Source organism: Limulus polyphemus, unplaced genomic scaffold (genome assembly GCF_000517525.1).
Source record: "Limulus polyphemus unplaced genomic scaffold, Limulus_polyphemus-2.1.2 Scaffold1280, whole genome shotgun sequence".
Lineage (NCBI taxonomy): Eukaryota > Metazoa > Arthropoda > Merostomata > Xiphosura > Limulidae > Limulus > Limulus polyphemus.
Window position 1 is genome coordinate 40,324 of NW_013666890.1, and position 16,601 is coordinate 56,924.

At 32.7% G+C, this 16,601-nt stretch overlaps 1 protein-coding gene across 1 annotated transcript in view; it reads right to left on the bottom strand.

The window, feature by feature from the left end:
• LOC106462912 overlaps window positions 1-16,601 on the bottom strand; it is a gene marked incomplete at its 3' end in the record, with an annotated part of 131,415 nt that overhangs the window by 14,883 nt on the left and 99,931 nt on the right. The window contains exons 4-5 of the mRNA XM_022390317.1: window positions 12,488-12,997; window positions 5,258-5,332 (exon numbers count right to left, since the gene is read on the bottom strand). Of these exons, the coding sequence (XP_022246025.1) occupies window positions 5,258-5,332; window positions 12,488-12,997 (585 nt within the window). The remainder of the gene's footprint in view (window positions 1-5,257; window positions 5,333-12,487; window positions 12,998-16,601) is intronic.

Consider the following 16,601-nt stretch of genomic DNA (forward strand, 5'->3'; position numbering starts at 1 on the left):
CAGGTTAATCCCTCAGGGATGGTTTATTTCAGTGGTTAAAGAGCATTATGTAATCCTCGTGAAACTTTGAAATAGAAACAGGTTAATCCCTCAGAGATGGCTTATTTCAGTGGTTTTTAACGTCATGCATCAACAATAGTAAAATATGAAAAATATTACCAGAATCTTTAATTTTTCATGCTTAATGTTTTGTATGTTAAAAACATACTTTATTTTCTTATTAGTGAAACTTAGGCAGTCCTACTGACTTGTCACTGCTAGATACTGAACTTTCTCTAATAATAATACATTTATAGATAAAGTTTTACACATTTTATAGCCTGTACTTCTTAATAGTTAGGCCGTAACCAGAGAATTGCTTACACTGGTCATCATTGGAATGGCAAAGTTTTGTCCACTCAGCCAATTCCTAATGCAGTTCGGGTGGACACAAACACTTCTTATCGTATCTAAAATGCAATAGTGTGTACTAATTATTGTTGTCAGCACACAAGGTGAACTCTCTGAAAATATTGCTGTGTAAATGGTATATCTATTGTAAATAAAAAAGACACATTCGATCCACCTGAAAGTATATAAAATGTTATCTTAAACAAGAATATTTTCCACGTTTTGTTAGGGAAAAATTAGGGCAGCATTATTTTGTTATGATCTTAGCATATAAAAAAAAACTCTTAAAATGGCTATGGGGCATAGATAACATTTGTTTTTTATGTTAGTCTTAACTCACACTATTGTGTTTGAAATAGGTGCAAATATCTTCTATATAAATCGTTACATGATTACGTAGTTAAGTACTAAAAATAAAGAGCTCAGATTATATTTGTTGCCTAATTTGATACATTCGTTTTTATTTTTGTTCAAAATTGGCACTGCATGGGAACATTTTTTTTCATGAAAAAGTGGTAAAAAGCCAGTTTAATTTGTTTTAGAACAAAGCCACATTTGGCTATCCGCTGTGTCCACCGCGGGAATCAAACCCCAGATTTTAGCGTTGTAAGTCCATAAATTAACGTTCTCCCACCAGAAGGATATCAGTTTAATACAGATGTGATTAGTTTCCATACTGCACAACAAGAGTACTAAAATAATGAGTTTCACAGTAGTTTTGTGCACAACTGATAGCACATATGTGAAAAATTGTCTGCAAAATTTAAGAGGGGTCCTACATTTATCATCTTTAGGCTAGATGCTGGTCATGCTGCTGCAAGTGAGAAATCACTTTTTCAAATCTGTACATATTTTGGTTTCAGACACATGATGGAAATCCTACTCAATTCTTGCTCTAAATGTTAAACACGTACGTCACGACTCCCTAAATATATGACTTGGATCAACGCCCCCAAGTGGCTTACCGCAATCTGTGGGTTTATAACACTAAAAATCGGGTTTCGATACCTGCGGTGGACACAGCACAGATAGCCATTCTGTAGCCTGGTGTTTAACTCCAAACAAACAAACAAAATTTTCATTAAAATTATGGTTATGTTATAACATGTATAATTTTATACGGTTAAAGAATGCATTCGTCTTAATTTGAACAAAAAATATATATGAACTGAAAACTTCATGTTTTGTCATATAACATTATATTTTAATACTGGCTTGCTCCCAGGAAAATGCTATGATCTCACTAGCCATAGTTCAAACATGTGAAATAAGTTATAAAAGTTGCACATTTGTCTCGTACAGATATATTTACAGTGGATCTAAAATAAGCGTCATTAAAATCTAGGTCCATACACTGGTATACCAGAGCCGGGTATTAGAGAGAGAGGGGAAGAACGGTAGGCTATGGGAACAAGACATGACTCTCCCCCTTTCTAGTGACAGCCAGTTTTAGTGGGCGGCAAGGCCACGGTATCAACTAAGTTGAAGCTGTTCCCAATTTTCTTATCTATATATACTGCTTCTTTAATTCAGTGTTTATTGCTACTGAACTTCCCGTGCTCGTGTATACTAAATGTTCAAATAAAGTAAAATCTCGTCTTGTTATCAAGACCCACTCTCTCTCAAGTGTATAATATCTAATTAGAAATCTATTGATTTTTTTTTAAACTGCAAATGTTTTACGTCAGCAGCAAGCTAATAGTCTTAGAACAATTGAAATTAAACATTACCCAATGTTAGGCTGTTTTTTTTTATATTTGTCTGTAGTTGAGCACAAAACTCCACAATGGGTTATTTGTGCTATGCCCACCACAGGTATTGAAACCCGGTTTTTAGTGTTATAAACCTTCAGATTTATCGCCGTGCCACTGGAGGAAGGGGAATATTAGTGACTTAAAGTAAGTAACTGGCAATGTCAAATACCTCGGTACAGTTATTTGTTTTCTCTTTATAAGCATTTCACATTTATCTGACCAACGTTTATTGAGTTTCATGCAGAGCTGCATAACTAAAGAAATGTCAACTTGCTCTTTAATTAAAGTCACTGCAATGGAGTCAGAGAGTTGTATTCAATTATGAAAAGGTTTGTATCAATAAGGAGACGGATTTTCTTTACAAAACAAAGTGTTTTAGTTGTTATATAATCATATACAGTTACACATCATTCTAGTCTAATTAGCTAATATAAACACAAAAAACAGGTTCAAGAATTTTCAAAATGTAAATCCTAAGGAACTAAAAAACGTTTTCTTTAAATACGTCTGCACACAAGCACATACTTTTTATATTAACTTAACCTGAATGAGTTTTCTCTCAGAATAGAACAGGTTGATATATGAACATGAAAAAAACATAATGTGCTACTCCAATGATATTCCCAGTCTAGAGGCCGTTTTACAGATAATTTAAACTCAATTAATTGGTTGAAGTTCTAATGGCATTATTCTTAACTGCACGACTTCAGGATTCCTTCACAATCAGAAGTTATGTGTTTTAATTATAGATAACTGTCGACTTACAGCTTATAGACTTCTATACTTTGGTCTTCATATAATTTCAAGAGATAGTCCACGAGAAATAAATAGTTGTCACTATCATATGACAAATAATTAACATATTTTATAAAGATATTTAATTATATAGTGAGACCTTAATTTTAGCTACAGTGAAAAACTAGGAAGTTATCACTTTATACGTACATTTATTTTCAGAATCAATGCATCAACCACAGTTTTGTCCAGCGATTTGTGTTTAATTTAAAAAAAGTATTTGTTAAAAGTGTTTCAGGCTCCTACCCGAGTCAGTATTTGTTAAAAGTGTTTCAGGCTCCTACCCGAGTCAGTATTTGTTAAAAGTGTTTCAGGCTCCTACCCGAGTCCTTTAAACATATGAAATTTTCTCATATTTAATCGGACACTAAATTTTCAATATTTCAAAACAAAAAAAAACCCGCTTCAAATAACAATATATTTGAATGTATAAAATGCACAATATTATGAACTTTTTAATAAAGTATACCTGGAAAACTTTAGTTTATACATATAAATTGTGTAACTAAATATTTCTTCATGTACAACTTCAAAATCATAACATTCTCCAAAATCATCCTTATTTAAATAATTAGTGAGCATGTGCGCGTAAATGTGTGTGTGTGTTGATTTTTCACCATTTCTTGGCTGGACAAGGGTGGTTCCTCTAGTGCTGGTTAGGTGTTTACTAGAATTGTCCGCAGATGAAGAGTGAGCGTTAGCGTTTACGTCATTCCAGTTATTCTTTACGTTAACACAAATCTACATAAATCTGTACTATGCCCACCAAGGTTATCGAAACCCGATTTTTAGCGTAGTAAGCCAACAGACGTACCGCTAAGCCGCTGGCGCATTTTGACAAAGAGCATTTTGAAAACCAAACTTTTGACTTTCTCTAAGTATATTTAAAATAAATAGAAACCAACATAAAAAACAAGATTATTGCGCCATACTACAAAGGATTGACATATTCTGCAGCACCCTAGGACACTCAGTACACAAGAAAGAACATACAGACAATAATTCACTGTCTAATGTAAGAAGTTTCTTATTTTAGAACTATTTAACAGATGCTCTAAATTCGTGACAGAATATAATGCTCCTTTTTATTCGTACTTTGTAAACAATACAATTGTTCAGGTAATTAGTGCGCAACAACAACCAACCAGCTTTGTCAAAAAGGGAAACGACATAAAAGTACTTGTGTGTTGTTGAATAATTAATTCTTAACAACAACCACCCAACTTTGTCAAAAAGGGAAACGACATAAAAGTACTTGTGTGTTGTTGAATAATTAATTCTTAACAACAATCAACCAACTTTGTCAAAAAGGGAAACGACATGAAAGTACTTGTGTGTTGTTGAATAATTAATTCTTAACAACAATCATCCAGCTTTGTCAAAAAGGGAAACGACATAAAAGTACTTGTGTTGCTGTTGTTGAACAATTAATTCTTAAATAACGTAACGAGAGTGACAAATCAAAGTCAATTATCAAAATGGCAAATCTGTTTCATATGGTTTAAGATTGAAATTATTACTGAACTGTGTTCAACATATAATTATTCCATTTTAATAATTATGACAATGTTATCTTAAAAGCCTGATAAAAAATATCCAATCCAGTTAAATCCAAACTTAATTGAAAAGTTATAATTAATGATAATAAAATATTACACAGGCCTGTGATGCTTTTATTGTTATGAAATTTTACATGTTTTACATGTTCGCTGAATCCGAAAATGATATACATATTTCGCCATCACGTACAGATTTTTCATAAAACGAAATACATAAAAGAAAGACCACAACACGTATTTTAGCGACTAAAAAAAGACGTAATGTCACAAAAAATAAGGATGAATGAGGATGCATATTCGTGTTCTTCTCTTTTCTTCAGTTTGTTTGTATTTTTGTTAACAAACATAATAATAAAAAGGTTCATTGTGGAAAACGAAATAATAACTTGATCTAAGTAAGAGTTGTAAAAAATCCTTACGTTATAGAAAAAAATGGATATTATTTTCGAAATCTTTGTAGCTGAATTATGGAAAATCTGTTATTAAAATTAAAACAACTTTTATGAAGTTAAATTTCGCAGGCCTGTGTTATCAGAGACAAGCTAACAGGCCTGGTGGGCTTAACACTTATTTACAAATATTTTGTGTTTACTAGTTTCGCTAGTCAATTTAATCTGATTAATTTCAATGCACAACTTAATTTCTACCCAAGTCAAAGTAAAAAATGATAATTGCAGCTTCTACATTCCATATGAAAAAGATATTCAAATCAAATATATTTACATTCAAACACGTAAAAATGGTATAATTTACACTTACCGAAGCTACGCCGAGTGCCTCCGAATTCTTGTCTTTATCAGATCTCGAACTCGAAGTTCCTCCGTTAAACGATTTCTATCCAAAACACACAAAAAAAACAACAATGAATCACTGTTTTAAGGTTTTACACACACAAATAATAATATGCATGCAAGTTTTATTATCACTGTTACAGTTTGTAATATTATATCTCAGTGCTGTTAATCCATGCGACAAAGTTATAATCCAAAGTGCTGTGATATTAACCAGTCCACATGAAAGGATCACATTCAATAGAACAGCACTGAGATGTTAATCCATGCGACAATGTTATAATCCAAAGTGCTATGATATTAACCAGTCCACATGAAAGGATCACATTCAATATAACATCTTAGTGTCGTTCTATTGAATGTGGTCCTTTCATGTGGACTGGTTAATATCATAGCATATTGGATTATAACATTGTCGCATGGATTAACATCTCAGTGTCGTTCTATTGAATGTGATCCTTTCATGTGGACTGGTTAATATCACAGCACTTTGGATTATAACTTTGTCGCATGGATTAACATCTCAGTGTCGTTCTATTGAATGTGGTCCTTTCATGTGGACTGGTTAATATCATAGCACTTTGGATTATAACATTGTCGCATGGATTAACATCTCAGTGCTGTTCTATTGAATGTGATTATTTCATGTGGACTGGTTAATATCATAGCACTTTGGATTATAACTTTGTCGCATGGATTAACATCTCAGTGTCGTTCTATTGAATGTGATCCTTTCATGTGGACTGGTTAATATCACAGCACTTTAGATTATAACTTTGTTGCATGGATTAACATCTAATCGCCGATTTACTGAACGTAATTTTTTTGTGAACTAGTTAATACCTTGGAATGTAACCTTTTTATAGGGAATAAAATCTTAGCGCTGTTCTCTTAAATGTAATCCTTCAATGCGAACTGAATAATGATTCATTATTTTGGAATGTAGTAAGTTCCAATTTATTCAGCCTATGTGAATGACGCGCGCCTTGCTAAATGACATTTGTTTTTAAGTTCAGAAAACGTTATTTTGAAGGATAAAGAATACGATTTCAAAACGACTCTGGGTGGGAGAGTCACTCACAACCTTGATGGCTGAGACTGGCAGCAGGCCATCGTGCGGGCGACACGTGCCATGTACTGTCACAAATTTCTAGTGTACAACTCTGGGTAGTAGAGAGAGAGGGGAGGGGGTGAGTGGAGGGAGGCTCTTAAAAAAGGTTCACTGACGTCACAATGTGGGGTAAGAAGCAGTAAAGCTAGATCAGCATTTATAGTAAAATCTTAATTAACATTTCCTATTTGTAAATGTCTTCTAACCGAATCTCAAAGTGTTGATAAAACAAGTATTCAATACTTGAATATGTAAATCATTTTATCGGAAACCCTACCATTGACTTTATAGATGATACGTTTTTTTTTTTTTATTAATTTGTGAAAAAAAGAAATGTTGCTGAATATCTGTTTAACAAACAGAAATAATAACATATATGTAAAGCAAAAATACACAGGTGGAAGCACTAAACAACAGCTCATAAAACCCAAGTTAAAGCACAAAGATTACACAAACGCAGAAGGCTCCCTGAGCACAATCAGTTGATTTGAAGTACTGATCAATATAAAACTACATCTAGCTCATAAAACCCAAGTTAAAGCAGCAAAGATTACACAAACGCAGAAGGCTCCCTGAGCACAATCAGTTGATTTGAAGTACTGATCAATATAAACCTACATCTAGCCCATAAAACCCAAGTTAAAGCAGCAAAGAGTACACAAACACATAAGGCTCACTGAGCACAATCAGTTGATTTGAAGTACTGATCAATATAAACCTACATCTAGCCCATAAAACCCAAGTTAAAGCAACAAAGAGTACACAAACACGTAAGGCTCACTGAGCACAATCAGTTGATTGAGAATACTGAACAATATAAAACCATATCTCATTCCTACAATTCATGTTAAAGCAACAAATATTACACAATCACATCAGACTCATCAAGCACAATCAGTTATTCTGAAGTACTGAACAGTATAAAACCACATTTCACTCATACAATTCATGTTAAAGCAACAAATATTACACAATCACATCAGACTCATCAAGCACAATCAGTTAATTGGAAGCATTGAACATCATTCCTGGTTCACCATGTATAAGGTAGAAGCAGTGAAGATTATATAACAACATCAGGCTCACCATGCTCAGGTAGTTGACATAAACTCACAACAAGCTAATTATCGGCACTGAATATTATACATTCACAAAGTCACCCAAGTTAAGCAGTTGATTAGAAGTACCGAGTATTATATCTATATTTACATCAGACTCAATAGGCGCACGTGTTGATTAGTTTAATACTAGAAAAGTCTTCAAGATAGTCCTGAGTAATTAATCAGTTTTTCTTTTTTAGTTAACCATTTTTGAACAACTAAAATATCTATCTTGAAAGCAAGTGACATAAAAACAAAGACTTAAATTAAAAGCACAAAACTGCCGTCCATATTCGTTTCTCAGAATGCAAGAATGATGTTGAAATATTATCATTCATAGAGCATAATTAAAAACTTCTCAGTCTTTAACTTAAAAAAAACACACATTAACCCATAACTTATAATCATTCATAGAGCATAATTAAAAACTTCTCAGTCTTTAACTTAAAAAAACACACATTAACCCATAACTTATAATCATTCATAGAGCATAATTAAAAACTTCTCAGTCTTTAACTTAAAAAAACACACATTAACCCATAACTTATAATCATTCATAGAGCATAATTAAAAACTTCTCAGTCTTTAACTTAAAAAAAACACACATTAACCCATAACTTATAATCATTCATAGAGCATAATTAAAAACTTCTCAGTCTTTAACTTAAAAAAAACACACATTAACCCATAACTTATAAGATCCTGCTTCAGCAGCAACAAAACCTGAAACATTGCCAAAATTATATGGCTAAACTCCAATTAACTTTCATTGCGGGTGGAATCTGAGCTTAACCTATCTAAATTTGGAAAGCATCAGGGTTCTTGGACTGCATAGATAAAACAAACAAAAAACTGATGATTAAAGTAGTTTTCTCCAATTTGAATGCAGAATGATTTTCAGATCTTCATACCTGTACTTGTGCAAGTTACTGTACCCTTCATATACCAACATATTATGGCATATATCAGATAAATAGATAGCATAACCCATTATTACATTCTAATGTAACATTACACGCATCCCCCAATCAACTTGCTGCTTGTATGTATTCACGAATTGTGCTGTGAATCTTTCAATCTGTTTCACCAACTGTAACACAATTGAAAGGGTGCACACACAGACACATTATAGTCACTTGTGTTTTTTGCAAGTAATTGGTAGCCACATTTAGATATTGTGAAGACACTTTCGACAATTTTACAGAGCACATATTACTGATTTACATTCTCACTTAATTAACATGTGTACACAAATAGTACTAATTTTTTTTCATTTATCTAAGAAATCATTATTATTCGAAAGCATCCTAACTTGTATTCACAGTACTTATGAATGTCTTTGTTATTTTCCAAACAAGTTAAATTACAATTATTTCTCCTAGCTGATGCATTTAGATAACAAAATTATATCAGAAATACTAATGATCACAGATACAAATCCAAAAACTTTACATGTACAGTCGTCACAAAATCATTGGTGAATTCGTATATGAAAGTTAAGTTTGAAAACCATACAGCTTTGGATTACGTTAGTCACCTTTAAACATAAGATGTTTCCAATGTAAAATATATAATACTAATATATACAAAAAGTACCAAATGTTCAAAATAAACACAGAAAATTATAAAACTCCCACATATACAATTGTGTTACTAAACAGTACAATGTAATTAAGCAATAACAAAAAAGTAGTTTTAATGGTTTGAAACATGAAAATAAATTATACTAACGCATTGACATTTTCTTCACCTGTCTACAGTCAACTAACAAAATGTAAAAATTAACTAGAAAGTATTAGTCTCTATGTTCTTTGTAAAACAGCTACTCTTAGTGAAAACTAGAGGGTCTGGTACAGCAATGAGCCTACGTTACAAGATAATTAAAAATTGCTAATTTAAAAAGAGGAATAGAGATCGTCAAAAACGTAAAGAAACAAGTTCGACCACAATACAAAGAATATATTTTCAAGCCTACAGCCTAGGGACTACAAAAAGTAACCAAACTAGCCTGGAAATAGTGTCTATATTATTTTCTCAAGCTAAAAATCCATATTTTGACTCCACTAGAATTGATAAGTACTGTAGACATGGAGTCAAAATAGGGATTTGTAGATTGCGAAAATAATATAGACACTATTTTCAGGCTAGCTTCTTTACTTTTTAGTGTCCCTAGTTGTCGGCTTGAGAATATTATCTTTACATTTTGATTCAACTTGTTTCTGCACTTTTTGACGATCCCTATTCCCCCTTTTAAATTAAAAAATTTTAGCTAAATTGTTTCTTAAGTTTTTTATGTTCATTTATGGAGAATAAATTTTAGGCTACATACGTGCACATGCATTCAGTTGAATTTTATATGTTTACTTTTGCGTTGGCTTTTTTCCACCCAACTATTATTTACTGAGCTAGGTGGTTTTGTGCCTGAGGTTTCGTGTAAACACGCATGCATTTAAGAAGCGTCGAATTCAAAGGAAGCTGCTCACAACAAAATCGCATATAATGTGTATTTATAGCCACGTAAATCAACTTGGACTTTTGCAGTGTTTCATATAGTATATATGTCTAGGTTTTGGTGCAAAATTTCCAGCCGATTTTCCTGTAGGCTTGTGAAACAAAAATGTGTTTAATAATAATAAGATAATACTAAAATACGCACTCACAATTTCAGCGAAGTACGAAAATCAGTAGAATAAATCACCACTCACAAGAGTAGAGAAATCGATACTATTAGAAAACACGCTGAAATAGTCGCAGAAAACCACGAAGAGACAAAGTACAAAAATGAAACGATGAAGAAGAGCGAACTCGAGAAATGACGAGTCTTCAAAGTGGCAGTTTCCAATTAATGAGCTGTAAGTTGCACAAATTATTTTTCAATTAATGCGAATTTTAGAACTTAAAGAAATTATTCAGGGCAAAAAAAAGTGATTGGATTAATTTTTAAACTAAAGTGTGACATACTCAATACTGCATTCATTGCTATTGTCCAGGTTTCAGTACAATATTCGTAGCTGCTTTTTTTCTGTAGCAGCTTATAAAACTATAATCAATAATAATAAGGCTGGAGACATTGTTATAAATATACACACATTGTTCACTCTAATAAAACGAAGCGTTTTCGACCAGTATGACTGCGCGTAGATGGCTTCTACATTTCTACTATGTTTGAATGGCTTCGAAGAGCTTATGTTGGTAGAAAAGAACTTAGAAAATTTTAGAGGGTGGAAATCTCGACTTTCAAGAATCAACTTAAAAAGTAGTCCTACAACCTTCACAGCGTTTGTTTAGTATGTTTGTTCCATAGATTTTGGCACAATATACCTAACCGTTTTTTTTTTGTTTTTTTTTTAGGTTTCGGTGTTTGAATGGCTTCGAAAAGAAACTTGGTCATTATCGATGAAAAAGCTGATAAAATCTCTCTTTCAAGAACCAACATAAAAGTAGTCCCATGACCTGAAAAGGAGGTTTTTAGTAGGTTTGCACAGGTTTGAATAAAATATTCCTCGCCGTTTTTTCTGTAGACTTGTGAAACAAGAATCATATGAATAATAATAATAGTATGACAACAAATGAAGGAAATTTTGAATTTTGTCTCACAAACGGAAAATCAATATTTTAGTAGCCTTAGCCACTGAGATAGAAGGTCTTGAGTGTTATCTCAAGAATAAGTCTGCTTTTTAAGATGGTTTTGCTCGTAGGTTCTATTAGAATTTTTAAATTCCTGGGCGATTCCTATTATGAATCATGATACTTGTAATCGGAAGTTTTTAAGTAATAAAAGTTTTACCACAAACTATTGAATACTGTACTTTTTGATAGCATGATATAAACCGCAATGAAAATCGTTTAACCTTTCTTGTGGTCTATAAGTATTACAAGGGAAGCATCAGTACATATAATAACTATTATAAACATAACTTGCAACAAAAACAAAACGTGTGTTATAATACAATGTGATCCATCATGCTTAAAAACATTACTTATTTTAAACAGTATGATTAAACGTACTCAAAGAGTATAAGCTTGGTTATTATTCTCGGGCACAAAAAAGAAGAGGGAAAGAAAACAGCATGGATTTAAAAAATGGTTTCATTTCACAATTAAATGTCCCTAAGGTGTGGAATTTGGTCAGAGCTCTTTTGAATCCAAAATTGACATAAAGGGTAATATTAAACCAAATTAATAATTTATTTAGAGCCTTAAGGCAGAAACTCTGAAAAAAAACTGGAGTCCCACAATAATTATTTAATATCTCACATGACCAGTGATAAACATAAGCACTTGACGAAATCGTAAATATCGTACATTACTGTAACGCAGCTTCATTTTTCAAATATAAATAAAATAAAAAAGGTTACACAAAACCCTTGTACCGCGTGTTAGATGACATCTTTGTGAGTCCAGAATATCATTTTCAAGTTAACACATGCACTGTATACTAGTAAACAAGGTAATTAAGAACTGTTAATTCAAAAAGGAGAATAGGGATCGTCAAAAAAGTACAAAAACAAGTTAAATCAAACTACAAAAATTATATTTTCAAGCCTACCACTAGGGACTCTAAAAAAAAGTAAACTAGGCTGGAAATAGTGTCTACATTATTTTCTCTAGCTACAATAGTACAAATCCCTATGTTGACTCCATGTCTACAGTACTTGTCAAATTTCATGATAACGTTTGAAAATTCTCGGAAAGCAGCATTCACGAAACTAATTTCGCACACTTTATTTTAAATGATAAATTAGACGTTCGTGTCAAATTTCAAGTAAAACCATGCAGCCAATCCTCTGAATATGTTTTGTTGCGAATTACACATTAAACCTCGGGGAACTGAATGCGACATAACATGTTAAGGTATCTGTTGTCTTCTTTATCTCTGTCCTCTGAGAGGTGTTGATTGTCATCAGACAAACAAACAGACAATCTGGTCAGTACTCTGTGTGAACTTTGAAGTGCAAGTAATTGAACAAATACGTTAACAACAAACCTGTCTAAATTGTTCCTCAAAGGAATATTTACTTGGGTCTTGACCTGGCGTTTGTCTACCTGTTGAAGCTGCTATGCTGTTAATTGATGGAGATGGTGAGGACTGAGACGCTGAACTTCCAGGACTTGAACAGGGGGGTGTAGTAGTTGGCAAAAGGCGACTGTGCAGCTGAGGAGTAAACACTGGAAAAGCAGGTGGTGGGGATGACAAATTTGATGCAGATGACGTAACTAAAGATGTTGGTGTTGTTCTTACCCGCATAAAACTAGCAGCTTCGCGTGCCTGTCTTTTAATTGCTGCAGCTGTCTCGCGTTGTATTCTTTCATTATGAACCCGTAATTCTCGTTCTATTTCTTCTCGTTCTTCGTGTTCTTGCCTCTGTAATTTGGCAAGCACCTCTGGATCTCCAACATCTTCCATTTTTACTCGACGAAGAGTGTCGTTTACCTCCATGTTATGATCAGCCTCTTCTGATTCATATTCGTATACGTTTAGATCTTCTGGATTGGACTGGAATAATTCAATAAACAGTGAGTTACTCAGAGAACATATCTTGATTCCTACCCCTAAACTAAACGTGTACATGTAGGGAGGATGTTATCAAAATAAAAACACCATTTTCCCCTAGATATATCGAATGGGGCGGATTTGCTACTAACTCTTCTTACAATAGAATAGAAAAGAACATTTTGAGTTTCCTTAATTGTCTATATGAAACTTGAAAAAAGTTTCTCAAACAATGGGATTAAAATTAAAACTGTCTATATGAAACTTGAAAAAAAGTTTCTCAAACAATGGGATTAAAATTAAAACTTCACTATTTAAAAACATTTTATTTGTTATTGTTTGGTAACAACAAACAATGGGATTAAAAATAAAACTTCACTACTTAAAAACAATTTTATTTGTTATTGTTTGGTAACAACAAACCATGGGATTAAAAAAAATGTCCCGCAGTGGCACAGCGGTATGTCTGCGGACTTACAACGCTAAAATCCGGGTTTCAATACCCGTGGTGGGCAGAGCACAGATAGCCCATTGTGTAGCTTTGTGCTTAATTACGAACAAAAAATAAAACGTCCCTACTTAAAATATATTTTTATTGCTATTATTTGATAACAACTAAAATGGTATTAAAAATAAAACTTATTTATAATTTATAATTTTACAAAATAAACGTTTCATGCTGCAGAAAAAGTATTGTTTCACATATACTATTAAATAGGAAAAATACATACAAAATTAACAAAAGGACCCTCAAAAATAAATGATTTTATTTCAGTTTTGTTAACACAGCCATTTCTAACCTGATCTCATTCCAAAATATGGATGGTCTAAGGATGTCTAGCTTTAGAAATAGCCCAACCGCTCATTTCATGTTCAAGTATCTCACAAAACAAAACATCTTTATAATCTGTTAGTAGAAGTATGAAGGTTAATTTATAGGCGAAAATTAAAGTGGATTTCCAGCAAGTATTTTATTATTTTAAATTCTAGAGTATGGATTAAATTGAATATTTTTAACAATTTTAATACCGATTTTATTTCCAGGAAACACCATTCGGTTTTTTCCCCAACCGAATTTCTTCCGGTTTTCATACGTAAAATTGAATATCGAAATATTTCCGAGAAATCCTGGAAAATGGTTGTTTGTTTATATGAAAGCCACATTGGGCTATCTACTGTGTCCACCGTCTGAAATCGACTCCCGGATTTTAGCGTTGTAAGTCCGTAAACTTACTGCTGTCCCACAGATGGCAATACATACTACACAACTACTTATATAAGCTATTGCGTCACATCCCTGTAGCGTCTATCTTTGCACCACATATCATCCTGAGACAAAAATAATTCCACGTAGGGTTAGTGACTTATGGGTCTGTTATTTCGGCCGTAGTGTTACACCATATCAAATTTGTACAATCTTACCACGATTATTCGTAGGGAAACGCATTATATTTGGATACCAAAACATTTTCTCTCCCCCCCCCCTCCCCGCTCGATTTGATTCAAGACAATTGTTTACACAAAGTAATACGGGTAAGGTGTATCTTTTGATCTGGACCACCTCACCCATCTATGGGTGGATTTGAAATAAACCAGTGAAGAGGTTGATAAGACTCGCCCTATTTCTTACGACACCACCTGTTTTATGAACATTACTTCTTCATGACTTTATGCAGTTTTCTTATCAATTTCAGCTACATTAATATTTGTGTATATTCGAGTTAAAAGTGCAAAAAGTAAAATAGTAATAGTAACACTTTTCAAAATGCAGAATGAAAATGAGGTGAGTTTATTAATTGTAGGAAGCATCCAGAAATTTACACCACCAAACTTTTTTTTTCATGTTGAATATTTTTTTTCAAATCGTTGGCATATAAAGAAAGTGTCTAGTATAAATAATTTGAGCAAATGTACATTTCATACCTATACTGCTATATACAATTTGGAGAGTTTTCGATAAAGTTATTTCCAGAAAATACTGGTTATCTTCTTGAAAGCTTTTGTTCTTGTGCGTGTTAATGTAAATCTTGAGCACAGAAGGCGTTTTGACTGAATCTTCAGAGTTCAGGCCCAAAATGGTAGATCTTCGGACGACAGAAGTCATTTACTTGCGCACAGTTCTTTCTTTCAGAACAGGTTTTAAAACGACACGGAGCATTACTTAGCTGCTTTTCGACTGCGAAAAATACTTTAAATACATTTTATAAAATTATGTTTAAAAGTGGGAATTTTATTTTTTAACTAGAAGCACCCTCCTTATCTGAGAGTAAAAACCTCATACGGCGTGAAATAATGCTGACTCTGTACGGCTAAATTATACGATGATTGAAATATTTATTGTTTACTGTTTTACATGAGCCTCTACAGGCGTTGGGTAAAAACTTTAAACCAAAACAAGTATATCATCATAAATGACAGTTACAATTAAAGTGTTTATTAAGTCAGTGTTTAAGCACATCTTCTTCAATGCCTTTTTACTTTAATCAATGACAGTTACAATTAAAGTGTTTATTAAGTCAGTGTTTAAGCACATCTTCTTCAATGCCTTTTTACTTTAATTAATGTCAATTACAATAAAATGTTTATTCAGTCAGTGTTTAAGCACAACTTCTTCAATGCCTTTTTTAAAAACCGGGTTTCGATACCCGTGGTGGGCAGAGCACAGATAGCCCATTGTGTAGCTTTGTACTTAATTACAAACAATACAATTCAATGCCTTTTTACTTTAATCAATGACAGTTACAATTAAAGTGTTTATTCAGTCAGTGTTTAAGCACATCTTCTTCAATGCCTTTTTACTTTAATCAATGACAATTATAATTAAAGTGTTTATTAAGTCAGTGTTTAAGCACATCTTCTTCAATGCCTTTTTATTTTAATTAAGCAAGAAAATCTTGTTTATTCGAAGCGGTTTTTGTTTTCTTTCGTTCGTTGACGATGTCAGGTGATTTTTAGATTATAGAATACCTTATTGCCTTTAAATAAAAAGATAATGGCAAATTTTTAAACTTAGAATCTTAACAACAACAACAACAGTGAAAAACATTAGGAAGATTCCGCTACTGCATCTCACATACTTATATTTTCTATAAGAATGAAATATTCTTGCATGTTAACTCTTGACGTACACAACCCGAACTCTACATGACAAGTCGTCAGTAGCTATCTTAACATCCGCTAGTTTTCAACAAAAAAAAAGTACCCCGGTAAGACAGTGGTAAGTTTTTGGACTTACAATGCTAACGCCTGAGGTTTGATTAGTCGCGGTGGACACAGGAGATAGCTCAATGTGGCTTTGCTTTAAAATACCCAACCAACACAAAAAATAAATCACATACACTGACATACATGTATTCTGAAATTGTACTTTAAATTATTGTTAAATACCACTAGAATGCTGACATATATTATTATTATTTAGCATGAAATTATTGTTAAATACCACTAGAATGCTGACATATATTATTATTTAGCATGAAATTATTGTTAAATATCACTAGAATGATGACATCTATTATTATTTAGCATGAAATTATTGTTAAATACCACTAGAATGATGACATATATTATTATTTAGCATGAAACTATTGTTAAATATCACTAGAAT